The sequence below is a fragment of the Chrysemys picta genome, chromosome 3 (genome assembly GCF_011386835.1).
Source record: "Chrysemys picta bellii isolate R12L10 chromosome 3, ASM1138683v2, whole genome shotgun sequence".
NCBI lineage: Eukaryota > Metazoa > Chordata > Testudines > Emydidae > Chrysemys > Chrysemys picta.
In genome coordinates, this window is record NC_088793.1 from 16,825,614 (window position 1) to 16,853,494 (window position 27,881).

Sequence of the window (27,881 nt, forward strand, 5' to 3'; positions counted from 1 at the left end):
CTCATGGAATACAATAGGACTACTTGTAAATAAGTCCTGCAGGTTCAGGGCCATGATGGACAAAAAGATGGTTGGAGGGCGGATAGATGGGTGATGAACTGCAAAAGCAGGCCTCTGCAACCAGTCTTCAACTCTAGGTGCTTAACATAAGTAACAATATTTATATACAAATTAAAACCAGGTAGTTACAAAAATCTCCATACATCATCATTTAACAATTTAAGTGACCTGCCACAAAACAAGTCCATTATTTATTTATTATTTGTAATAGTAGCACCTGGTGGCCCCAGCTGGCATGGGGGCCTCATTGGTGGTAGGCACTGTATAGACATGAGGGACAGTCCAGCTCCCGGAAAGCTTACAGTCTAAACAGACAAGACTTACAAAGGGTGGGAAGAGACACAGAGGCACAAAGAGGTGAAGCGACTTGCCTACGGTCACAGAGCAGGTAAGTGCAGATCTGGGAACAGATTGCAGGAATCCTGAGTCCCAGTCCAGTGCTGTATCATTCGAGCATGCTGCAGACAATCAAATGAGTAACTCCAAGTCAAATACTTTATTACCCTATGTGACAGGATCCCTGGAGTACAACCTGGAACTGAGGTATCAGTGTGCCCCCTTAACTCTCCAGCCTGGGCTGTCTCTCACAATGCTTTTCAGGTGCTGTTATCACTTAGCACAACAGCATGTGGAGCCCCATACCCAGCTTGATTGCATGATTGCTCCCTGAGCCACTCATGAATCACACAGAGAAAGGCAGCAGCAAATCTCCCAAGCCCTCAGCCTTGCACCCCCAGAATATACCACCTGATCAGAAGCCTAACCAGTGTAAATTCATTACCCAGCCCACACCCGATGTGGAGAGGACACACACTAGCCTTTAGTATCAGAGGGATAGCCGTGTTAGTCTGGATCTGTAAAAGCAGCAAAGAGTCCTATGGCACCTTATAGACTAACAGACATATTGGAGCATGAGCTTTCGTGGGTGAATACCCACTTCTTCGGATGCACGAAAGCTCATGCTCCAATAAGTCTGTTAGTCTATAAGGTGCCACAGGACTCTTTGCTGCTTTTACACTAGCCTTTGTAAACTGAGCTGAGATTTCCCAAGCACTTCAACCAAAATACACTGTTTTAGGTAAAATATAAAACAGATTTATTAACTGATTAAAAAGATTGATTTTAAGTGATAGGCACAAAAGGTCAGATAGTTATCATAGAAAATAAAAGATAAGCGCAGTCTAAATCTTAAACCTTATTAGACTAGGCAGAATTTGGATCAAGCAGTTTTCTCATGTCACTAGTTGTTACAGTTCTTAATACACAGGCTTCCCATTTAAGCCCGGGACCAGTCTCCTCAGTTCAAGTCTGTGCTGCTGCACTGTTGTAAGGTGCGCAGTGTAGCTGCTCTTTATCGCCAGGAGAGAGCTCTCCCTGTGACAAAATAAAACCACCCCGAATGAGGGACGGTAGCTTTGTCACTGGGAGAGCATCTCCTGTCAAGGCACACTCAAAAGGTGAGGACCCCTCACAGAGTATGCCCTGACCGCAACCTTTTAAACATATGATCACAACAGCAACAGCAGGACACAAGCTGGCAGGCAGTGGGTTAGTTAACCAGGTCTTTTAGGGTTTTTTAGCTTCAAATCAATTCTTTGAAATTCACCTGGAGATATGATGACAACCAATGTAGATGACAGAGCACTGATGTAATGCAGGAAGTTGCATTCTGCACAAGCTTCAGTTTCTGTCTGGTCTCAGCGTGTAGCCTGACATGGATTATATCACAGCAGTCCAGCTACACATATGTGATCCAGTGAAGTAGCCAATGATCTAACATAGTAGGTTTTTTTACTGAGACACCCTGCATCCTCTATTAAATGTAAAGTGTATATTTAGCAAGTTGTATGTATGTTCTATTTGTATTGCTCATCTTAATCCAGGTTCACAAACTCCCTCTCAAGTCAAGGAACTTCCATTTGCATGAATAGGTAAGTTTATACAGTCTTTCATACAGGATATGTCTTCCGTCACTAACAGTAATGCTTTACTAATTCACACCAACAGATGAGAGGCACTTTGTGAATTAGGGAATAAGTTTGGGTCAATGCATGAAATGAAACATGGTTCTCTTGAGTAGCTAGCCAGGCAATTCGATGCACAATTACCCTGACCCAGAGACAGTATCTGAACCATTGCTTCCTGTTTACCATTCCGGAAGTAGGCCGCATCCTATTCACTCGTCTGTTTGAACAAATATAGAAGCTAGATTGAAATTTGGGCCAAATTGTTGTTAAGGATTTTACTGTTAGGGAGGAGATTTAAATCTTTTGCTGGACTGTGATTGGTTTAAGCACCAGCTATGGAGATTGTGAAGTTTGTACCCTGTACAACCTGAATTGCTCTAGATACTTTTTTTTCTACGTCAACTCCATAAACAAATGTTGTGTTCTTGTTGAAAACACCCTAGGAAAAGAAATGCAGAAAACACTGTTAATGCAGTGTCAGTATTGCACAAAGGACTTGATCCTGCTTCCATTCAATTCAGGGATTTTGCCAGACCTCAGTGAATGAAGGATGAGGCCTAAAATCACCGGGAAACAATAAACAAATGCCCTCTGAATTCTGCGTTCAGAGCAACATTTGTATGGTGTGCAGCAACTGAAGTATAGGGCCACGCAATGAATGACGAGGAGAAAACAAAATACTGAATAACTGCTCACTCGGTAAGCACTGTCCAGTCTGTGCCCTGAAGAAGTCAGAAGGCTTGTAGAAAAAATAGTCTGAGACAATGTAATTAAACACTATCATAATGCATATGAATGAATAAACTTAATTCTGGAATTACCTAACTTTTCAATACTTGGCATTGCAACCTTAATGGTCTTTTAACTTAGTGGGTTTTTGGGGGGTGGGGGTTGTATGTGATGTCCTAGATTTTTAAAAAAAGAAAATTGAAAATACCAAAAATTCCATCATGTGGAACCACATGGTTCATCAGCAGGGTTAGAACCTTTAGATTCACAGCATAAATCTCTGCCAGTTGAGTGAGCACACTAACTGATAGCAGTGGGCTGTAACCCTCTGTGGGCCAGCCACTAGAAGGGAGATGAGACATCAGCTGTGAAACCCATTGGCAAAGCAATCTGCTGCCAGCAAAGGAATGTTGAGACTCAGGAATCCAGGTGTTCCGGGTGCCATGTTTAATTCTAGTGGTTACAGACCCTTCTGCCCTTGGCCCCTCTAGACTGTCCTTGTCCCAGTATGTTTCCACCCCCTATCTCTTCTTGGCTCAATGCCTGTCTCAATCCCCCCGACTTTGGCTCCATGTCCTAGTTCCAGTCCCTATTTACTTCTTTTGGCTGTATGTCCAAATATCCACCCTTATCTTAGGCCTTGTCTACACTACACAATTTTGTTGTCCCTAGCCTGTGTTTGCCAGAAGCTGGGAATGGGCAACAAGGAATGGATCTCTTGATGATCACCTGTTCTGTTCATTCCCTCTGGGGCACCTGGCATTGGCCACTGTCAGAAGACAGGATATTGGGCTAGATGGACCTTTGGTCTGACCCAGTATGGCCATTCTTATGTTTTTATTTAATATGCCAAACCACTATATCTGCCTGTGAGGTCATCAACGGGAGGCACCACTTTGAATCAAAGCACAGTAACTTCAACACGTCGCGGCCTGTCCTCCTGGCAGCATTGCAAGATATGACAAAATTGAAAATCTGAAGTCTTCATATCATACTTCAAATGTCATTCTCACAATAACAGCGACTGTACAGAGAAAAGCGACAGCTGCTTCTCTTCATATAATGTGGGCGCTAGCGAAAAAGAAAAAGCCTTTTCTGGCTGCAGAGCTTGTGAAGTAGTGCACATTCGAAATGTTGGAAAAGCTTTTTGTCAGAGATAAAAACAAAGATAACACTGTGACGCAAGTTCCCCTGTCTGATTCCACGGCAGTGCGAAGACTGCAAGTAATTTACAAGTATCAGAGGGGTAGCCGTGTTAGTCTGAATCTGTAAAAAGCAACAGAGGGTCTTGTGGCACCTTTGAGACTAACAGAAGTACTGGGAGCATAAGCTTTCGTGGGTAAGAACCTCACTTCTTCAGATGCAAGTCATCTGTCTCCAGAGGTGTGCGATTAATGCTCGTTTTAAAAAATAGTGTTAATTGCATTGCGATAACTGCAATTACTTGACAGCCCTAATATAAAGCCAGAGACCTGTATTGCTAATTTCACAAGACCAAAGACTATGGCATACTGTGCAAGCAGCTTCACAGGAAATACTGCAGTCCCTGTAATGTACCAAGCAGTCAGGGCTGGCTCCAGGCACGAGCCCTCCAAGCATGTGCTTGGGGCGGCACCTGGAGGGGGGCGGCGCTCACTCGGGGAGAACGGGGCCGCGGCCGGGCTCGCCGCCCTCCCCCCGGCGCTCCGGCCGGCTGGGGAGAGCAGGGCCGCAGCCAGGCTCTCCGCCCTCCTCCCGGCGCTCCGGCGGGATGGGGCCCAGGCCGGGCTCTCCGCCCTCCTCACGGCACTCTGGCCGGTCGGGGAGAGCGGGGCCCCAGCCGGGCTCTCTGCCCTCCTCCCGGTGCTCCGGCCGGCCAGGGAGAGTGGGGCCGCGGCCAGGCTCGCTGCCCTCCCCTGCCGCGCTCCCCGCTGGGGGGCCGGAGGGGGGGGGCGCGGCGGGAGGCTTTTTTGCCTGGGGTGGCAAAAAAGCCAGAGCCGGCCCTGCAAGCAGTCAACAACACAAATTACTTATCACTATCTGTCTGTCTACCATTTATTAGCCTTCTCATTTCCAGTGCAGCGAGGGAGGCAGCAGGACCAATTGAGGCATGGTGGAGTTGGCAGGACTGCTCTTCTGGGCCTATCTGGGACCTGACCAGGGAGCAGCTGAGCTGAACCATGCAGCAGGGTGGTGCAGAGCTCCACTCCACAGAATAAGAGTAGGGGTGCTGCATGAGTCTCAGGTTTTGACCAGCTGTTTAAAGAGCATCAATAAAAAATATTCTGACTCTTTTGTGCAACTAATCACATCCATATGAGACAGAAACAGAAGCCCTTTATCCAAACTCAGTCCTGTTTCTTGTTTGATTCTTGTAATGGAATATCTCCTCAGTGCCTTAGAACATCCAGAGTGATACAGAAGGGAGCTACCTACAAAACCAGGGATGCACATGCCAAGCCCTTTGCAACTGACAGCAAAAGTTAGTTAGATTCTGAATGCTGCTGACAGATGAGGTGTTCAACACAGTGCAGGGCCTGGTCTCTGGAAAAGGATATCACTGAGATCGTTGTGTTATAAATACAAATAGATATACATAACCAAGGATTTCAACTGCTTTCAGTAGAGGCTTCCTCTGAAGTCCAAAGTTTTCCACATTCATTTCTACCCCACATTCTCGGAGTTGAAGCCACTCACATTAAGTGCAGTGTTGCTATTAATGTAGATGGAATATATAGGCCCAAAGATTTAAAGGTGTTAACATCACCCTGTCACTGTCTGACATGAAACAAGATTTGGGGTTTGGGTATACAGAGATGTAAGTTTGTTATTTGCATGGCAAACACACTAAAACTCATGCCAAAGTAATGTAGGAATGTATTATCTAAAATACAGGGGTGGGAGAGCTAAAACAAGTAATAAAGCTGTTTAAAATTGATAACACTGTTTATAACTGGAATTAAAAGATGATATGAGACAAACTTAACTAACACCCATCAAAGTCCCTTTTGAAGAAAGGATATCAGTTAGAGTCCCTTATTTAGTTGGACAAGCCTTCTTAGTGGGGAGGAAAGGGTTCATTTCCGAGACGTGAAGGATGGTTACTTTTCCTGCTTTTGACAAACAGATAGACACAAGGGGGTGAAGAGACAGGCTAGTAAGGGTAGCGGAAACATGGCTTTTGTTGATGTTCTTGAGATTCTGGGCAGCAGGTGTTGTATCCACCAGGCAAGGTATTAACAAACTTCGACAGAACTTTATTTACAGTGGAAATCTCTTTACCAAGCTGTAGCTGCACACTCTGTAACTCTCCCAGCTGCCTCAACTCCTCCCCCTCTTTCCGGTTTCCTGTCCTTTCAGACTCCCAACAGCCAGTGCTCCCAGTTCTAATAATCACATGCAGCATCTAAACACCACAGCAGGTCAGTCATAGATAGATATTCTGCTATCATGGCTAACCTGCCAACCCAGTGCTCTGGGCTCTGGGTCTGCGACATCATCTGATTGCTCTGGTCCCTCTCCTGTACCAGTCTTTCTCAGGCTGGGCAGAACTGGGTAGAGCTGATGGGCTGCCTTGTCTCATTGTGCTGGTGCTATGTGATACAGCTGACCTCAGGATCAGATTGGACAGAAAGCTGGGAGAAAGAGAAGGGAAATAGTGGGGCAGAAAGGAGTACACAAGGAAAATGGGAGACAAAGCAGGATCTCATGTGTCCCCAGCTGGGATCTAGTCTGCTGGTGTATCAAAGTCTGGATTTCATGATGATGCTGTGACCTTTGGGATCCCCAAGCCAAGGATGAAGTTGCTGGAGTGAGGCACCGGCCTGAAAGCCTTCACCCTCTTCCAGGAATTCCTGCCTCCAATTCATCAGTCCCACCCCCCAAAGTCTCTTTTTAAGGACCCCGAGAGAGAGATGATGGATGGAATAATCCATCTTTTCATTATTTTGTTCGCCAATTAGGCCTAATTTCTGACATGCCAATTCTGATTCACTGATTTCCAGCTCCACGCTTTTCTTATTCATAAAGTATGATTTTTAATACATTCCTTGTGTTATGTTGGTAAAAGCCCTTTTGTTGAGACTAACTCACTCTAGTTTTTCACTTTTACTGATTTTTATAAACAACCTTATATAACAGTCTGAGTTGGACATTTGTGACTTTCCCCCCATCAACATTTTCTGACATTTGTTATTACAGATGACAAAACCATTTTACAAACTTTCATTCCCTTTCCCACAGTTAGGCTCAGAGTTAGGATCACAACTGACATTGGCCTTCTAGGCCTCAATTATTACAACAGTACCCATGTGATATTTGTTAAGTTATTATGAACATTTTAATTTCATTTATCACATTTAGTTGTCATAAAACTGATTTGTAGAAAATGTACTTAAGTAGAGTTTAAAACAATGGATTATGTACTTTTCTGAAGTGGGGGCTTCATTTATAATTTGAGTAAAATATATAATTGACATGATTTGAGCACAGTTGCTTATTTCTCCTGAATGGTTTGTTTAGTTTCCTGTTGGCTGCAATACTCTAGTCTAATTTTAGTTGTTGGGTTTAGTGTGAGGGTGCTGGTTGGCTTTGGTGGACTGTGACATGTGTCTGACGAAGTGGGTATTCACCCATGAAAGCTTATGCTCCAATACATCTGTTAGTCTTAAAGGTGCCACAGGACTCTCTGTTGCTTTTTACAGATCCAGACTAACAGGGCTACCCCTCTGATACTGTAACATACCAGAGGTCACAGTAGATGATCCAGTGGTCCCTTCTGGCCTTAAACTCTATTTGCTTTTTCATAGCCTGACATTTCTCTCTCTCTCCTGGCTATAGGTATAATTCTTTTTATATTGATTGAATCTATCACACTATTTATTCTCCTTTTCAGGCATTCATCTCATACCACGTCCACCTTCTGCTTCTTCAGCAACAGTAGTTGACCCAGAAACATCACGAGGTTTAGCTGACAGACATGATCAATCCTAGATGAGAAGACTATCAGTGATCTCCAAGTATTATCATTATTAATTATTATTATAGCTGCTTTCTTCCTGAACACAGAAATCATATGAAAAACAGTTCTAAAAATATTCTCAGCAGTAGCTCAATGGCAGCGGCTCAAAGATGAAGTACCGTAATTCAACCAGGCCAAATATGTAATTAGACACATCGGATGACACTAAATTCCTATCAGTCAGTTTTTGTGTCTTGCTACTTCCAGTGGAAGATACCAAATGCTGTTTATAGCTAGAGGCCACTTCCTAAATCTCTTCCAGTTTGCAACTTCCTCCCAATTCTTAAGAAACCCACTTTTTACCCACAAAAGCTTATACCCAAATAAATCTGTTAGTCTTTAAGGTGCCACCAGTCCCTCTGTGTTATCCCTCCCCCCACAGGCTGGGGACTCACCTACCCTATTGCAGCTGCCCCTACACCTGGGTGCCCTTTAGATCACCACCTAGAGGGGTTTGCTCAGGATTGGGGGTAGAATCCAGCTGGGAGGGCATATATAGCCCGGGGCCCCGTGCCTTGAGTGTGTCAGCACCTTCTTGGAAAGATTCCTAATGCAGGGGTGGGCAAGGCTGCTAGCTCCTTGGGGTGGGGACCACAATGGGGGTCCTTCCAGGAAAGTCTGTTTAAGGAGACCCTTGCTGCTATATTTGCTGCTCTGTGTCACCCCAAAAGGGGAAACTTGCTTGCGGGGGGCTGGGGGGGAGGAGCCACAGGGGGTCACCTTTGAAATGTGGTGCTGTTTTAAAGGAGTCACTTAGGTTCCATAAATCTTTTTACCAGATCCTGCGGGGGGGGGGGTCTTACCCACCCAGGCAGTGCTGAGTAAGGTTTAGCACCCCATTCCGAGCCAGTCTGCATGGACTGGACTTTCCCTCGTGCCCTTATTTTTAACTTTTTCTCCTACTTGGGGGGTGCCTCGCCCTCCAGACCCCCAAGTATAGGGGGACTCTGCCTCTTGCAGCCCCGCGGTGGGCTTTGCCCCCGGGCCGGCCCCCACATTGAGCCCCAGTTAGTGCGCGCACGGCGCACGCCGGGCAGCAGGGTCCTGCCCCTTGCAGCGCACAGCCCCCCTAGCCTGCGCCCTCCTCCGCGCCTGCGCCAGCAAAGCTCTCCCGGGTAAGGTGCGGGCTGAGGCGTCGCTCCTATAACGCGCATGCGCGGGGAAAGCTCGGCGCACGCGCAGCGGCACGTTTCCAAGGTGTTCGACGGTTGTTAGGTCCGCGGGCCGGCCTGAGCCATGTCGGCGGCGCCGCTGAGTCCGGAGCCGGCAGGGAGCGGCGGTAGGTGCTTGGCGGCGGGGAGACGCCGGTTGCCGGGCCTGATTTGGAAGCGGGAGGAGTCCGGCCGCCTCCAGCTGAGGCGGGGGGCGGGCCGGGGGCGTTGGGTCAGGGCGGCCGCAGCCGGGGCGGTGGGGAGCCCTGGCAGGGCAAGGGGCCGGGGCGCCCCAACCCCCACGGGGACGGGGGACAAAGGCGGGGGCCCCTTGGCTCGCCTGGGTGGAGGCACGTTCAGAACGAGGGTCCCCTCTGCCCCCCGGATAGTTCGCGGGGAACTCGAGCCTGCGAGCCCCGCCTGTCCGGCCGGGTGGCAGCGTGACCACTAGTCTGCAGGAGAGATGATGCCTCTGGGCTCCTTGGCGAAGCGAGCTCTGCTGGTGTGACGCTATCCGCCTCGGTACCAAAAATCCTTACCCCTGTAATCGGGAAATAAGGTTTGTAACCTGGAACAAAACCCAGAGTAGCAATTGTGTTAAATGACTTGGGTAATTTCACCTGAATTCCTGCCTAATAAACCTGGGATGTTCTGTCCCAAACAATGGGTGAGCTGTGCCAAATGACTCACAAAGTCCTGCAGGGGTGACAGTGTGAATGCTCAAGATGAAACCGTATGAGAGGACTTTTTGGTCCTGGAAACTTTTAACTGTTCTAAGGGATCCACCGAAATTTTCGTAGTACTAATTACTATGTCCAGATGTGTTTGCAGTAAGCAATCCTAACATAGAACAAAGAGTGTGTTGATAAGTACAAAGTAATGAACGTTGGAAAACATCCCAACTATACATACGAAATGATGGGGTCTAAATTAGCTATTATCACTCAAGAAAGAGATTGTTGAGTCATTAAGAACACAAGAGTGGCCGTATTGGGTCAGACCAAAGGTCTATCCAGCCCAGTATCCTGTCTGCCGACATTGGCCAATGCTGGGTGCCCCAGAGGGAGTGAACCTAACAGGCAATGATCAAGTGAGCTCTCTCCTGCCATCCATCTCCACCCTCTGACAAACAGAGACTTGGGACACCATTCCTTTCCCATCCTGGCTAATAGCCATTAATGGACTTAACCTCCATAAATTTATCCAGTTTTCTTTTAAACCCTGTTATAGTCCTAGCCATCACAACCTCCTCAGGCAAGGAGTTCCACAAGTTGACTGTGAGCTATGTGAAGAACTTCCTTTTATTTTTTTTAAATCTGCTGCCCATTAATTTCATTTGGTGGCCCCTAGTTCTTATATTATGGGACCAAGTAAATAACTTTTCCTTATTCACTTTCTCCACATCACTCATGATTTTATATACCTCTATCATATCCCCCCTTAGTCTCCTCTTTTCCAAGCTGAAGAGTCCTAGCCTCTTTAATCTCTCCTCATATGGGACCCGTTCCAAACCCCTAATCATTTTAGTTGCCCTTCTCTGAACCTTTTCTAGTGCCAGTATATCTTTTTTGAGATAAGGGGACCACATCTGTACGCAGTATTCAAGATGTGAGGGTACCATGGATTTATATAAGGGCAATAAGATATTCTCTGTCTTATTCTCTATCCCCTTTTTAATGATTCCTAACATCCTGTTTGCTTTTTTGATTGCCGCTGCACACTGCGTGGATGTCTTCAGAGAACTGTCCACAATGACTCCAAGATCTTTTTCTTGATTAGTTGTAGCTAAATTAGTCCCCATCATATTGTATATATAGTTGGGGTTATTTTTCCCAATGTGTATTACTTTACATTTATCCACATAAAATTTCATTTGCCATTTTGTTACCCAATCACTTAGTTTTGTGAGCTCTTTTTGAAGTTCTTCACAGTCTGCTTTGGTCTTAACAATCTTGAGCAGTTTAGTATCATCTGCAAACTTTGCCACCTCACTTTTTACCCTTTTCTCCATGTGGGATGGAAATTATTGAAATCATGGTGAAATTCCTCAAGGACTTCTTTTCCATGGGTCCAGATGATGAAGATGTCATCAATGTAGCGCTTTTTGTAAAGTCTATCCATGAGGAAGTTTGTGTGGAAGGTTGGTTTCTTATGAGAGTATCCAGTTCTGAGAGCTCATTCTTAATCTTTCCCTGTTTGCTGTATAGGATGCTGATCAGGTGGTTTCTCAGTTTCTTTGAGAGTGTGTGACACAGTCTCTCAGCATAGTCTGTGTGATATGTAGATTGTAATGGATTTTTTACCTTTAGTCCTTTTGGTATGATGTCCATCTGCTTGCATTTGGAAAGGAAGATGATATCTGTCTGTATCTGTACGAGTTTTTTCATGAGGTTGATGGATTTCCACTCCATACGGCTAAATGCAGTGCCTTGCATAATGATGACATCTTCATCATCTGGACCCATGGAAAAGAAGCCCTTGAGGAATTTCACCATGATTTCAATAATTTCCATCCCACCATCAACCTCAGCCTAGATCAATCCACACAAGCAGTCCATTTCCTGGACACTACTGTGCTAATAAGCGATGGTCACATAAATACCACCCTATACCGGAAACCTACTGACCGCTACACTTATCTACATGCCTCCAGCTTCCATCCAGGACACACCACACGGTCCATTGTCTACAGCCAAGCTCTAAGATATAACCGCATTTGCTCCAATCCCTCGGATAGAGACAAGCACCTACAAGATCTCTATCAAGCATTCTTAAAACTACAATACCCACCTGCTGAAGTGAAAAAACAGATTGACAGAGCCAGACGAGTACCCAGAAGTCACCTCCTACAAAACAGGCCCAACAAAGAAAATAACAGAACACCACTAGCTGTCACCTTCAGCCCCCAACTAAAACCTCTCCAGCGCATCATCAGAGATCTACAACCTATCCTGAAAGATGACCCTTTACTCTCTCAGATCTTGGGAGACAGACCTGTCCTCGCTTACAGACAACCCCCCAACCTAAAGCAAATACTCACCAGCAACCACACATCACTGAACAAAACCACTAACCCAGGAACCTATCCTTGTAACAAACCCCGATGCCAACTCTGTCCACATATCTATTCAAGTGACATCATCATAGGACCTAATCACATCAGCCATACCATCAGGGGCTCGTTCACCTGTACATCTACCAATGTGATATATGCCATCATGTGCCAGCAATGCCCCTCTGCCATGTACATTGGCCAAACCGGACAGTCTCTACGCAAAAGAATTAATGGACACAAATCTGACATCAGGAATCAAAATACTCAAAAACCAGTGGGAGAACACATTAACCTGTCTGGTCATTCAGTGACAGACCTGCGGGTGGCTATATTACAACAGAAAAACTTCAAAAACAGACTCCAACGAGAGACTGCTGAGCTGGAATTGATATGCAAACTAGACACAATCAACTCCGGTTTGAATAAGGACTGGGAATGGCTGAGCCATTACAAACATTGAATCTATCTCCCCTTGTAAGTATGCTCACACTTCTTATCAAACTGTCTGTACTGGGCTATCTTGATTATCACTTCAAAAGCTTTTTTCTCTTAATTAATTGGCCTCTCAGAGTTGGTAAGACAACTCCCACCTGTTTATGCTCTCTGTATGTGTGTATATATATCTCCTCAATATATGTTCCATTCTATATGCATCCGAAGAAGTGGGCTGTAGTCCACGAAAGCTTATGCTCTAATAAATTTGTTAGTCTCTAAGGTGCCACAAGTACTCCTGTTCTTCTTTTCATGAAAGGATCTTCCCTCTTATCCCATGACAACTTAATTTATGTAAGAGCCTTTGGTGAGGGACCTTGTCAAAGGCTTTCTGGAAATCTAAGTATACTGTGTCCACTGGATCCCCCTTGTCCACATGTTTGTTGACCCCTTCAAAGAACTCTAATAGATTAGTAAGACATGATTTCTCTTTACAGAAATCATGTTGACTTTTGCCCAACAATTTATGTTCTATGTGTCTGACAATTTTATTCTTTACTATTGTTTCAACTAATTTGCCCAGTACTGATGTTAGACTTACCGGTCTGTAATTGCCGGGATCACCTCTAGAGCCCTTTTTAAATATTGGCGTTACATTAGCTATCTTCCAGTCATTGGGTATAGAAGCTAATTTAAAGGACAGATTACAAACCATAGTTAGTAGTTCTGCAATTTCACATTTGAGTTCTTTCATGACTCTTGGGTGAATGCCATCTGGTCCCGGTGACTTGTTACTATTAAGCTTATCAATTAATTCCAAAACCTCCTCTAGTGACACCTCAATCTGTGATAATTCCTCAGATTTGTCACCCAGAAAAGCCGGCTCAGGTTTGGGAAGCTCCCTAACATCCTCAGGCGTGAAGACTGAAGCAAAGAATTCACTTAGTTTCTCAGCAATGACTTTATCGTCTTTAAGCGCTCGTTTTGTCTCTCGATCGTCCAGGGCCCCCACTGGTTGTTTAGCAGGCTTCCTGCTTCTGATGTACTTAAAACACATTTTGTTATTACCTTTTGAGTTTTTGGCTAGCTGTTCTTCAAACCCCTTTTTGGCTTTTCTTATTACATTTTTACACTTTATTTGGCAGTGTTTATGCTCCTGTCTATTTACCTCACTAAGATGCCTTTTCATCTCCCACTGCTCCTTTTACATGGTTGTTAAGCCACAGTTGCTCTTTTTTAGTTCTTTTATTGTGTTTTTTTTAATTTGGGGTGTACATTTAAGTTGGGCCTCTATTATGGTGTCTCTGAAAAGTGTCCATGAAGCTTGCAGGGATTTCACTCTAGTCACTGTACCTTTTAATTTCTGTTCTCTGAAAACATCCACTCAACGTGCAGCAGCAGTCAAAAAAAGCTAACAAGGTTTGAAACCATTAGGAAAGGGATAAATAATAAGACAGAAGATGATATAATACCGCTATATAAATCCATAGTATGCCCACACCTTGATACTGCATGCAGTTCTGGTCACCCCATCTCAAAAAAGATGTATTAGAATTTGAAAAGGTACAGAGAAGGGTAACAAAAATGATTAGGGGTATGGAACATCTTCCATAGGAGGAGAGATTAAAAAGACTGGGACTGTTCAGCATGGAAAAGACTAAGGGGGATATGATAGAGGTCTATAAAATCTTGAATGGTGTGGAGAAAGTGAATAGGGAAGTATTACACTGGTCTACAATTTTTGAGAAATCGTCTGCTTCAGAGATAAAATGTGCTATTTATTATGTATTTTGATGTGCTGATTTCAAATATGACAAACCAACTGGCTACTGTTTCTAAGATATTTAAGTTTTTACATTTTATGTCTATGTATATTGTGTAGATAGTAGAGTTTTAATCATAAATTGTAAACCTAGGTCTTTTCATGTGTTTATGGTTGCTTCACATGATAATATTTCACCTGTCCTGTTTATGTAACACTTTAAAAATCAACAAAAGGGTTATATAAATAAAATGTATTATGAAACAAAAGGCAAAAAACTATTATGTACATAGTTTAGTCCTATTCAGTGTCTACTCGGCGCTTCTTGGCTTGTCTCTTGTATTCATTAAATGGAGCATCTCTTGTCACTGTCCAGCAATAGTCTGCAAGCATTGATGGGCTCCATTTGCCCTGATAGCGTTTCTCCATTGTTGCAATGTCCTGGTGAAATCGCTCGCCGTGCTTGTCGCTCACTGCTCCGCAGTTCGGTGGAAAAAAATCTAGATGAGAGTGCAAAACATGTATCTTTAGTGACATGTTGCAACCAAGGCTTTTGTATGCCGTGAGGGGGTTTTCCACCAACAACATGTAGTTGTCTGCCTTGTTGTTTCCAAGAAAATTTATTGCCACTCACTGGAAGGCTTTCCATGCCTTCTTTTCCTTGCCACGCAGTGCATGGTCAAATGCATCATCTCGAAGAAGTTCACGAATCTGAGGACCAACAAAGACACCTTCCTTTATCTTAGCTTGACTTAACCTTGGAAATTTTTCACGGAGGTACTTGAAAGCTGCTTGTGTTTTGTCAATGGCCTTGACAAAGTTCTTCATCAGACCCAGCTTGATGTGTAAGGGTGGTAACAAAATCTTCCTTGATTCAACAAGTGGTGGATGCCGAACACTTTTCCTCCCAGGCTCCAATGACTGTCGGAGTGGCCAATCTTTCTTGATGTAGTGGGAATCTCTTGCACGACTATCCCATTCGCAGAGAAAACAGCAGTACTTTGTGTATCCAATCTGCAGACCAAGCAAGAGAGCAACAACCTTCAAGTCGCCACAAAGCTGCCACTGATGTTGGTCATAGTTTATGCGCCGCAAAAGTTGTTTCATGTTGTCATAGGTTTCCTTCATATGGACTGCATGACCAACTGGAATTGATGGCAAAACATGGCCATTATGCAGTAAAACAGCTTTAAGACTCGTCTTCGATGAATCAATGAACAGTCTCCACTCATCTGGATCGTGAACGATGTTGAAGGCTGCCATCACACCATCGATGTTGTTGCAGGCTACAAGATCACCTTCCATGAAGAAGAATGGGACAAGATCCTTTTGACGGTCACGGAACATGGAAACCCTAACATCACCTGCCAGGAGATTCCACTGCTGTAGTCTAGAGCCCAACAGCTCTGCCTTACTCTTGGGTAGTTCCAAATCCCTGACAAGGTCATTCAGCTCACCTTGTGTTATGAGGTGTGGTTCAGAGGAGGAGGATGGGAGAAAATGTGGGTCCTGTGACATTGATGGTTCAGGACCAGAAGTTTCATCCTCTTCCTCATCTGACTCAAGTGAGAATGATTCTGGTGCATCAGGAACCGGCAGTCCTTCTCCGTGGGGTACTGGGCGTATAGCTGATGGAATGTTTGGATAATGCACAGTCCACTTTTTCTTCTTTGACACACCTTTCCCAACTGGAGGCACCATGCGGAAGTAACAATTGCTGGTATGATCTGTTGGCTCTCCAAATCATTGGCACTGCAAAAGGCATAATTTCCTTTTCCTGTTCAACCACTGGCGAAGATTTGTTGTGTTGCAGCATATGTGTGGGGCCCACCTCTTGTCCTGATCTCCAATTTTGCAGCCAAAATAAAAGTGATAGGCTTTCTTAACCATAGTGGTTATACTGCGCTTTTGTGATGCAAAAGTCACTTCACCACAAACATAGCAGAAGTTATCTGCACTGTTCACACAAGTACGAGGCATCTCTGCTCACTTTGGCTAAACAGAAATGTGTCCCTTTGCAAAATCAAACACTGACAAATAAGAGAGCATGACACTGTATGATTTCTAGAGCTGATATAGGGCAATTTGTTCAGCAGAGTGATGTAAGCTTCGTTATGATTGCATCATCCATGACTTCTAGGAATAACATGATGCAATACCAGCTTCAGATTGCATCATTCATTGTTTTGCCTAAAAAGCAAGTACTGTCCAAACCCAGTCATAGATTTAGTCATAGGTCCAGTCAAAGATGTATTTTAGTCATTTCTGGTTTAAATTGAGATCCTTTCCCTTTATAACTCACTTATCCTCCGCCATTCCCAAGTCAAGGGTCGTATATACTGACCCAATAGCATATCTTGAAAACTAGAGCCAATCAACAATTTTAAGCATCATTTTCGTTCTCAGTGACCCAGAAGTAGTAAAGTTTGACTACATTTATTTCAGAAGCAATTTGGTTGTAGAGCAGTGTTATTTATCCCTCCACATAACATAAGTACCAGGGATCTTCTGATGAAATTAATGGGCTGCAGATTTAGAACAAACACAAGGAAGTACTTCTTCAAAATATGCCAGGGAATGTTGTGAAGGCCAAAAGTATAACAGGGTTCAAAAAAGAATTAGATAATTTCATGGAGGATAGGTTCATCAATGGCTATTAAGGACACTACATGGGGAGGGCTCTGAGTTACTACTAGGGTGACCAGACAGCAAGTGTGAAAAATCGGGACAGGGGGTGGGGGTAATAGGAGCCTATATAAGAAAAAGCCCCAAATATCGGGATTGTCCCTATAAAATCGGGACATCTGGTCACCCTAGTTACTACAGAGAATTCTTTCCCAGGTGTCTGGGTGGTGGGTCTTGCCCATATGCTCAGAGTCTAACTGACTGCCATATTTGGGGTCGGGAAAGAATTTTCTCTCAAGCCAGATTAGCGGAGACCCCAGTGGGTTGTTTTTTTTTTTGGCCTTCCTCTGCAGCATGGGGCCTGGGTCACTTGTAGGTTTAAACTAGTGTAAATAGTGGATTCTCTGTAACTTGAAGTCTTTAAACCATGATTTGAGGACTTCAGTAACCACCCAGAGGTTAGGGGTCTATTACAGAAGTGGGTGAGGTTCTGTGGCCTCCAATGTGCAGAATGTCAGACTAGATGATCATGATGGTCCCTTCTGACCTTACATTCTTCATCATCTCATAGACTTTAACCCCATGCTCTGGGTGTCCCTTACCATCCTGGGTGACAGGAGATGGCTCACTAAATTAATTGCCCGTGTCTGTTCATTCCCTCTGAAGCATCTGCATTGGTCACTGTCGGAAGACAGAATACTGGGCTAGATGGACTATTGGTTGGACCCAGTATGGCTGTTCTTATGTTGTGACAGTGCTGTAGCTGAGCATGGTGCTCTGCAGACAAATAGGAACATATAATTCCTGCTCCCCGAAGAGTTAAGAATTTAAGTTAAAAGCAACAGAGTCCTGTGGCACCTTTAAGACTAACAGATGTATTGGAGCATAAGCTTTCGTGGGTGAATGCCCACTTTGTCAGACGCATGTAATGGAAATTACCTGCCTCTGGAAATTTCCATTACATGCGTCTGACGAAGTGGGCATTCACCCACGAAAGCTTATGCACCAATACATCTGTTAGTCTTAAAGGTGCCACAGGACTCTCTGTTGCTTTTTACAGATCCAGACTAACACGGCTACCCCTCTGAATTTAAGTTAGATGATAAGATGACCCCTGATCCCTCTTCTCACATTCCTATCTCCACCACTCCTCCCCAAAAGTAAATTAAAAAACAAAACAAAACTGTGTGAGGAAATACAGAAGTGTGTTGGTGGGATTTTTTAGATTATGTATTTTTATAAGAACGTAGGACACAGAGCTCTCACAACATATAGATGTTTAGAAATGAGGAAACTTTTAATTTACAAGAGAAGAAGAAAAATGTTTTTCTTTCATTTTTATATTTATTAAAGCTTATATTTAGTAATAAACTTTTTTTCATATTCTCTCCAGACATTTCCCTAGCAGAGCCAAGACCAGTGAGAACCTTGGTGTCTTGAGGCAGTGTGGTCTAGTGGATAGGGCATTGGACTGGAAGTCAGGAGACTTGGATTCAATTCCTGCCTATGTCACTGCCCTCTTGTGTGACCTTGATCAAATCGCTTTTCCTCTCTGTGCCTGTTTCCCTTTCTACCCTTTGCTTGTGTTGTATATTTAGATTGTAAACTAACTTTGGGTCTGATGTTCGTAGTGTGTGTGCGCGTGAGTATGAGAGTACAGTGCCTTCCATAATGGGATCCTGATCTCAGTTGTGGCCTCTATGCTCTATTGTAATACAAATAATAGTAATAGTTCTCATGCCTGCTGATGGAGATTGCATTGTGGCGTGAAGCTGGGAGACGTAGCTGTAACACTACACAATATGTAGATTTCTGGTGTGGACTGCATTGACAAAGCTACAAGCTGGGCTGAGATGTGCTCAGAAATTGTGTTTTCTGCTGGTGGTTGCAATGCCTGTGAAGCATGGGTATGGAAACAAGGTGTCTTAGAAATGTTGTGCGCAGTAGATCCTGGAACTGCCAAGTAGCAATGCAATTTTTGATTATGTAGATGGGCCTCTATCTTACTCTACGTTGAAGAGAGTTAGGTGCCTTTTTTTAAATTTTTTTTTTATTTTTTTTTTATTTTTGGAAGGAGCGCTAATACTGTTTTTGTCTGTTTTCAGAGTCTGATGTCTTTGAAATTGACCTTCCCATCACTATCTTTGTGCTAAGTGATGATGATTTTCCAGAAAGTGAAGATGAAGAGCAGGCAATCTTTAGTAGTGATGATATTTTGAAGAGTGAAGAAGAAGAGGTGGCCATTTCCAATGATGGTGATCTAAAAAAAATCAAAGAGGAAAAGCAGGTGCCTTCAAGTGGTGATGATCTAAAGAGTCAAGTGCAGCCCAGCTTGAATGAAGAAGTTGTTCTAAAATGTCCAGAGAAAGAGCAGGTTACTCTAAGTGTGTTTGAGAAATTAAATTCACCCCAAGTTTTTTTAAGTGATCAATATGCTCTGGGCAGTAGCAAACCCAGCCAAAATTATCTATCATGTCCGTCAGCTCCCAGAATGGACCCTGGAGAGGTAAGTGGATGTGTCGAAAGCAAAGAATGCAAGGATGACACTGATTGCCAAAAGGTTCCTGTTCCTCTCTCATGTGGTGACAATAAGGATAGAGATGGTCTGACTATTGAGACAACCAGGCAGTTGATTCCAGGAGCAATATTTAAAGATGGAAAGGAATGTGAGACCTCTGCAATCAGTTCCTCTGACAGCACTCAAGACTGCCAGCCAGCACTCCATTGTAAAGAAGCAGAGAGATGTGTTGAGACTGAAGGTAAGAGAGAGGGAGAGAGAAAAGGACAAAGACATAGTCATGAGCTAAGGTTAAATAACAGAAGTATGGTATTGAGAGAGATTTGGGGAAGAAGTGAGAAAAGAAGGAGGTACAAAACACAGGAGTGAGAAATGGGGAAGAGAAAGGAAGTGCACTGAAGACAGCTCAGGATAAGGTTACACCATATTGTATTATAGGAAAGAAAAAGATTAATAATGGTGGAATTTGATATACTCTGACTTCTGCTATTTGACCACCCCAGTAGAGGCACATGCAATACATTTATGAAATAGAAAGATGATTGCCAGTGTTATAATGGTACACAGCTGTTCTGTTCCTTTAATTTGGAGTGGAGTGGCACCATGGTGGCACAGGCATTTTCCATCCTGGCTAGTAAACTGAGTCATCAGACTATTAGGCATTAGGTAAATTTTCAAGACCTGTCCACAGAAGTGTTCATTTCTATGATTGTATGGAGAAACGTGGTACATGATTTACTGGTGTGAATGAAAATTAACTTGGTCTCATTCTCATGCCCAGCACAAAATTGGACTTTGTCCAATCAGCAGTTTGTGCTCACAGGTAGGCCAGGACCAAAATAACAGGTGTATTGCAGGTTTAAATTTAAATTTTAAAATAAATAAATAAATTTAAATACATTTTTTTTTTAATTTTTAAAATTAATGGAGATATCCTATCTCCTAGAACTGGAAAGGACCTTGAAGGTCATTGAGTCCAGTCCCCTGCTTTCACTAGCAGGACCAAGTACTGATTTTGCCCCAGATCCCTAAGTGGTCCCCTCAAGGATTGAACTCACAACCCTGGGTTTAGCAGGCCAATGCTCAAACCACTGAGCTAGCCCTCCCCCCCCCCATATTGTTGGGGGAAGCTTGCCCTGCACCTCTCCTACATTATTTATACCTCTAGTCAGTGGTTTCAGTCCCTAATTTAGCACTTAACTTTGCTCACCAATAAGGATGAGGTAAAGGGCTATGAAGATATGAATACTCTTGGAGAACCAGTAGTTATGTTGTGTGGTCCACTTCTACTACAGCTGAGTGAAATTATATAAGGAAATCATTTTACCTTTTTTAGCATCAGTGAGTGGCATTCTGTACTCTGAATACAAACTCTGCTGGCAGTCAGTAATTTTCCACTTTTATCACTAGGGCTCTTTTGTTTTCTCCATTTAGCCTATCATAACTTAGGTGGGAGTTACTGAGATCATGCCAGGCTGTAGAAGATTACTGGATGACATGTCACATGTATTTTTCTTACGTTTTTAGGTACTGTCCCTTTAGAGACAGCAAAGAATAAAACTGATGACAGAACAAGAATGAGAAATGGCTCTACAGATGAAACTCTGAATTGTGGAATGGATAGCAAATTTGAAGATCTGAATGCTGTAAAAGAAATAGAGCAAGTCCAAAGTATTTTTTTTACTTGTATTAATGGTGACTTTTCTACAGCAGGAGAGTTGCTAGAAGATGTAGGGGACTTGGCAATGACTACTTGTGATAATCCTGGATTAAATATTTCTGAAGAGTTTATTCATCAGTCTGTAATTCACTCTCCCAGGGAGATGGATAAGCAAGAAGATTGTGATGTTTCTCATGTTATTATAAAACACCCAAATGCAAAGCATCAAGAAGAGACATTCCTACGAGGTAATGAGCATAACAGTGAAGCTCTTTCTATGGGATCTTGTTCTACGTGCAAGCATGAGAAGACACTGAATGTGAAATGCAGGTTTTGTAGCTCTGTGTGTACAAGTAAAAATATTCTAAAGAAACATGTTTATTCAGCACATCAGGATAAAAAAATTCACAAATGCTGCTTTTGCCAAAGAAGCTTTTTCTTTTCTGTCAACGTTAAACGCCATCTTAAATTTCATAAGAAAATGACCAGGTTGAAAAATACAAGAAAAGGTAGAAGTATGAACACTGAAAAAGCCAGGAAGGAGAACCCAGCAAAAACACAATCTGCGAATAAAAAAAAGGAAAGTAAGTATGAGAAATTCTTCATCAGAATCGAAAGGGACTGTAAAACTGCAGATGCTCCAGTTGTTTTTTCTTGTAAAATTTGTCTCTTTGCTTCACCAGATCCTAAGCTTTTTGTTTATCATATGAAGGGACATAAAGGCAGACAACCTTATCAGTGTCCCCAGTGTGACTATTCTTGTATTAGCTTGTCCTATATGCTAAATCACATGTACTGGCATGCTGGCTATAGACTGTACAAATGCAGGTTCTGTACATTTTTTTCACTGTATTTTGCAAGCATGGTGAAACACAGTTACATTCATACAGGGGCTAAGCCGTATTCCTGTGAATTCTGCCAGTCATCATTCACAAGCACAAGTGGCTTAAAGAGACACACAAATATACATGCTGGCAAAGAATTGTGCCAAGGGAAGCAACACCTTGGCTTGCCTGTCGAGGGGAAGAGAACTAAAAGTCCTCCAAAGAGCTATACATGTGATCAGTGTAACTTAGTATTTTACTCTAAAGGACTGCTCTACTTTCATGAGAAATTTCATACTCAAGTTAAAGCCTGTGATGAGAGGTTTGTAAATGATTATGCAAATGAGAGTAATGAATACAGTAAAAGCAAAGCATGTAAAGATGACAATGATTACCAAAAGGATTGGGTTTCTTCTGGTTCTGACAATAAATGGGATGATCACCTGCTTAATGAGACACATGAAATGCTGGCTTCAGGAGCAGAACTTGAACAGGAGAATGAATTTGAGAGGGATATGAATATATGCTGTAGCAAAAAAACGTGCCAAAGCAGCGAGGGAACCAACAATTTGCCTGTTGTGAGGACTGGATCAGAAACTCTTTTCAGTATTTACAAGAGCGATCAGTGTGATTTAGTGTTTTGCAAAGAGAAGCATCTGTGTTTTCAGAAGGTCACTCATTCACAAGTTCAGGAATGTAATGAGATAGTTACAAATGCTCCCAAGGCTGAGGAAAATGCTAAGTGTATTGATGTACAGCCTCCTATTGGGACTTCTCACAAACTGTTCAAGTGTCAACAATGTGATTATTCCACTTATATTTTTAGCAACCTTAAGCTGCATTTTAGAATACACACTGGCGAAAAACCATTTGAGTGTAAAGAGTGCAACAAGATGTTTCGCACCTCCAGCCATTTGCGGAGACATAGTCTTATGCACATAAAGAAAGGTCAAGAATGTGACCATTGCCATTATTTGGGCAGCACTTCAGACGATCTTAAACTGCACTGTGAAATACATAAGGGCACCTGCCCTAAAAGGGAAGATCTTATTTCTTCAAAAGACGTAAAGTGTGTCCGTTCCATATTCAGCTCAGAAGACCTTCAGAAACAGATGGATGTTCATGAGGGCAAAGAAAATGAACATGTTCTGCCATCACGAAGTCTTTCACAACTTTACAAGTGTGAACAGTGTAATTACATCACTTATGTTTTAAGCAACCTCAAGCTACACACAAGGATTCATACAGGTGAAAAACCCCACAGCTGTGACACTTGTCAGAAGAAGTTTCGTACGTCAGGCCATCTAAATCGACACAAGCTTGTGCATTTAAAGATGGAATGCCTCAAATGTAGGAACTGTGATTATTCAACAGACAAATGGCAATCCCTTAAGTGGCATTTGGCTTCACACTCAGATGAAAAAAACCTGGCTGGTAGCAAAGTCCAAGAGCAGTCGCTGCTACCTGTCAAAATATACAAGTGTGAAGAGTGTGGCTATGCTACTGCCCATAGTGGAAACTTCAAGCAGCATTTGAGAATTCATACAGGTGAAAAGCCATACAAATGTGATCAGTGTACTCTTGCTTTCCGCACTTCTAGCCACCTGAAACGCCACTTACTAACTCATTTAAAGTTACGCTGCAACGAGTGTGAGTTTTCCACTATAGATAGATGTGCTCTGGAAAAACATGTAAAAACACACAAGGATAAAAAAATGTACAAATGCCAAAAGTGCAATGTAATACTTTCCACCATACATCTCTTAGAGAAACATAAGAAACAGCATTTATAAACTGGGAAATAAAACTGGGATTTGTTAAAATTCCCGAGTTACAAGCTTAGATCTAGAAAGTTTGCCGTAGTTTGAACTTGCACCTTGGCAGAAGAGCACAATTTCTTCCTCTCTTTGCCTTGTATCCCACCTATATGAAATGTCAACTGGCACTAGGTAAAATTGGCATGGCAACGATTATGGACCAGACTCCTGGGTATTCCCACGGCGTATACAGTGGAGGTCAGGGGATGGTGTGCAATGCTGACATAAAACACTGCCCTATTGCTATGAGCATTACTTCCACTGCTGTGTTAAAGAAGCCTCAGAGCTGTTTCTATATTATGCTGGCCTATAAAAGTCACACAAGGCTGTTAAACTATCTCAGATTGGAGTGTTCAGACAAACTTCTGCTAATGCTCAACTATTCAGTAAGCGCACTTTATACCACTATCCTGTCAGCAAGGAAGAGGGTGTGATGTCAGCGCTCCTATACTGGCTGTACTCCACTGCTGGGTCACCCTTATACTAAGATCTTCCTGTCCCACTTACTTGGGTTTTACAACCAAAATATGCTGTCTTTCTGAAAAGAATTTAAATCAAATTCTTTATCACAAATCAGTAATCTGCAGATCAAAAATCTAGTTACAAATTAGTCCTACCTATTTGCTACCACCTGCACTCACTGCTCTGAAGTTCTTCTGCAACTACTGATATTGCCACACCTACCTAATACTGCAAGAGGACTGAATCAAGAGGGTGACTTACAAAACCACGGTTACAATAATTGATTATAAAAACGCAGAGTGGGCATGTTTATATATGTGCGTATATAAACACACCCCAGAAAACAAGTTACTAATGTGGATTCAGCATTGGTGAGTGCTGCTGCATCAGTAGCTTTTGAGGCTTAACTCTTGATTTGGACTCTGAGTAGAAATGTCCTTAAAGTTTTGTATTGCTGTCCTTCAAAGGCCTAATCCTGTAAAATACTGTGCCCCTCAAAGCACTTTGCAAGATAAGTTCCAAACTGTTTGCAAGAAATGAAGGAGGAAGCACAAGATATAAATTCTGGATACCTCCAACCTACCATTTGATGCCTGCTTTCCACGTGTTCTGTTGCATATCAGAAAATCTTCTTCATTAAGAGGATTTAATGGAAAAGCTGTGGATCCATTAAGATTCCTACAGTTTTAAACTAATGTCTCCTTAAAGGTGACTTTTCTAGAGTTGCTTGTTTGCTCATGTTCTTTGTTGTTGATAGAGGTCATTATCAATGAAGTGTTTATTCCAAATGTCTGTCTCGGACTGTGGGTCAAACTTTTTTCTTTCTTTTAGATGAAGGAAATGACTCAGTTGATTTAAATACATTTGGCAAAATGCTGGTATAGTTTTTCAGAAACATTCAAGTTTATACTTTTCAGTGCTGCCTGTATCTTTTGAAGATTCCTCTGTTAGCCCTATACAAAGGACAAATAAGGGAAACGTAATATGTATATTAAACAGTTTAGTTAATGTTTGTAAAATGTTTTCATGGTTTTGATGCATTTTCCTAACATTAGTCTCAAGTGCTTAAATAATTTCCCTTTTGCTGAAGGTGGGTAAAATTCAGTTTTTGCCATTAAAATATTTAATTTTGCCCTTGTAGGGAGATATAGTTGAAGGAACCATAGTAATGTTAAGGAACACTGTGGTAATGTTAAAGATGTTAATGGAAAGATTGGTAAATCTTTTTTCTAAACATTTTGATATACTGCCTCAAAGCAATTTCATTAAATCACGTTATACTGTCTCTTTAAAATTGCGTGTGCAAGGTCCACTCAAGCAAAGAGCTAGCTCAACAAAGTATCTAGCTACACCTTAATAAAAATACAGCAAGTGGGAGAGCCAAGAATGGAATTGTGGTTTTTCTTTCATGCGGTAAGAGTAGGTGTTACTTGAGCATCTGCAATGTATGGTGCTAAGATTTCCCCAGCACTACTCGCACCAGAGGATTTGTAATGGCAGAACTTTGTGCCCAGCATCTGTTACAATTACTGAAAGAATTAAGAGACTGGTAAATTAAAAAAAAAACTCTAGGGGATTCTTGGTATTCCCTTCTTTAATCTTCTATTTGAAGCCACAAGACAGGAAAGTTGCACTGCAGACCAAGTAAAACTAGAAAATGAGAGCATGAAGTATGGGAACCTAAGGTGAGAACTGGGGACCAAATGTACCTTGTGGTCTTCCTTATTAATATGGAGGTGTAGCATAGAGACTACAGGTTTCCAGCACAAGCTGCTCTCTTGATCTGAGGAGAGGGTGACGGTCTCTCGGCTGCATCTCCAGATTACCAAAGAGTGTGGCTGCAGTGTGCTCCATTTTATGGAATTAGGAGCAGCCCTCAGGCTCCCATCAAACTACTTATATAGGCTCTGAATAGGGCATAGTTTGGCCTGAAACATATTTTTAGTTCTTTTTTTTTTCTTTATAAAAAGTGTCTGGTTTTCTGTTGTTTTGCCTTGTTGCCAGTGCTTAATGCTGTAGTATTTGGCTCTTACTAGGCTTTGAAAACCTCTATTACGACGGTCCATCTCACATCTTTCCTGATATTTCATATAGCACAGAGGTGCCTGTTTATGCAGTAGAGTCTACATTTGAAACATAAAAAGCTTTCTTAATTTGATTTATAATTGAAACCACAAATTCTGAAGAAAGCAGCAAAAATCAATTTAAAAGGGCAAGTTATGCACTATGCCAGTGGGGACCCCTAGTGCTCTCTAGATATAACTGCACATGCGCCATTGCTTTTGATCTTACCTACCTTTCAACATTGTTGAAACATCGGAAAAGCGTGAATAGCCTTGCCAATGGGAAAAATGTGGTAATGACAGATGATTTCTACACTTTAGTCCTGTTTTTGTATGCCATGCACCACAACTCTTATTACCTTGCATTGTGCCTTTTCCGGAGTATAGAGTATTATAAAATTCATATTTGTGAAAAGTAAATGGGTATAAGTGAATTACATCATTTCATCTAATCAGTTAGACCACTTCATTTATCTATTAATGGAGGCATTTGGGTTAAAAAAATAAATAAAAATATTACAATAAGGTGAAGGTTGTTCCATGTTTCTTGGTATCAGAGTTCAGTGTGCAAAAGGAATATTAATATACATTATATGGAAGTTTGGTGTGTGCTTTGTAGTAAGAGCAAGCAAAAGATTGTGAATTTATATAAAAATGATGGTCCTTTTTGAAATAAAAGTACATTTGGAGGTCTCTGGAACAAATGAAGTACACTCCTTTACATTTTCTTGCATATAAAAGGCTTTCAGGGTACATGAATGTCGATATAGGTGAAGAGAATGTTCCTGATCCATGTCATATGTTTCTTATCAATAAAGATGTTCTTTTGTAAACAACCATTAATCACCCGAACTTAAATTCTAGTAAGTAGCTTAGTAACTGATTCTAGAACAGGTTGTATTCAACTAGAGAAATATTTAGAGGACCAAATTTTTGTCTCATTCAAGTAAATAGTCCCGTTGATTTCACTAGACTACTCATGATTCAGACACGCAAGGATTAGGTAAAAATACTGTGATCTGTATAAGTAGCCGTGATTTCTACTTTTTTAAAAATAATAAAACACATTGTCAAATAATGAAAGGATATTGCCTACTTTGCTGTGAAAAGGAAAGAGGGTCTTTACAACTACTTTCTTCACATCCACTTAATGACCACGGTGGAAAGCAAATGATAAGATCTGCTATCTTCATTTAAAGTCTAACTACAGTGAATGGTGGTATTTTTGGATAGCTACTTAGCTTTCTTTAGCTAAAACTAGGTGTAGCATGTACACTGTAAAGGAGTGTAAATAAGGAATAACAGGAAAACTAATTGTGCACAGCATTAAACACCACAGCTCTTAAGAGAAAAGAGAGCTTTACCTACAGTGTCTCACTGCAATTAAAGAGCCAGTGTTGCAATACAAAACCTTTTAGAAATTCCTACTGTCTCCATAACTATAAATGTATGTGTACGTCAGTGAGAGTTGCTAATTTCATACTTTCCCTTCCCAATCTGAAGTTTTATCTCATAATTTATTACAACCAGGCATTTATTCTGCCTATCATCTACAGTATGTAATTTGTATCTTTTTACTGATAGGGAAACCGAGGCAAAGTGATTATATGACCCACCAATGATAACACAGGAAAAGCAAGTATATCTGAGATCTCCCCTGCACAATGCTGGGTCTGGAGATGCTAGAAGAGGAGAAGAGCAACTGGATTTCAGTTCCTGCTTCCTTTAGTGGTACTGCTGTACCTGGTTCCACTGGC

At 42.3% G+C, this 27,881-nt stretch overlaps 1 protein-coding gene across 1 annotated transcript; it reads left to right on the plus strand.

Moving 5' to 3' along the window:
- The first annotated feature begins 8,821 nt into the window (after positions 1 to 8,821).
- On the plus strand, positions 8,822 to 26,655 carry LOC101949023 (zinc finger protein 808-like). Its single transcript, XM_008176783.3, has 3 exons — positions 8,822 to 9,034; positions 18,886 to 19,539; positions 20,826 to 26,655. The coding sequence occupies exons 1-3, from the start codon at positions 8,992 to 8,994 to the stop codon at positions 23,573 to 23,575; spliced, it is 3,447 nt and encodes a 1,148-aa protein (XP_008175005.2). The 5' UTR covers positions 8,822 to 8,991; the 3' UTR covers positions 23,576 to 26,655.
- Positions 26,656 to 27,881: the final 1,226 nt, after the last annotated feature.

What these genes read in the sequence shown, in the direction of transcription:
- LOC101949023 (XM_008176783.3), top strand. Translation starts at nt 8,992, where the DNA reads ATGTCGGCGGCGCCGCTGAGTCCGGAGCCGGCAGGGAGCGGCG. An exon ending in GGAGCCGGCAGGGAGCGGCG is followed by an intron (nt 9,035 to 18,885) that starts GTAGGTGCTTGG and finishes GTCTGTTTTCAG; the next exon opens with AGTCTGATGTCTTTGAAATT. An exon ending in GAGATGTGTTGAGACTGAAG is followed by an intron (nt 19,540 to 20,825) that starts GTAAGAGAGAGG and finishes TTACGTTTTTAG; the next exon opens with GTACTGTCCCTTTAGAGACA.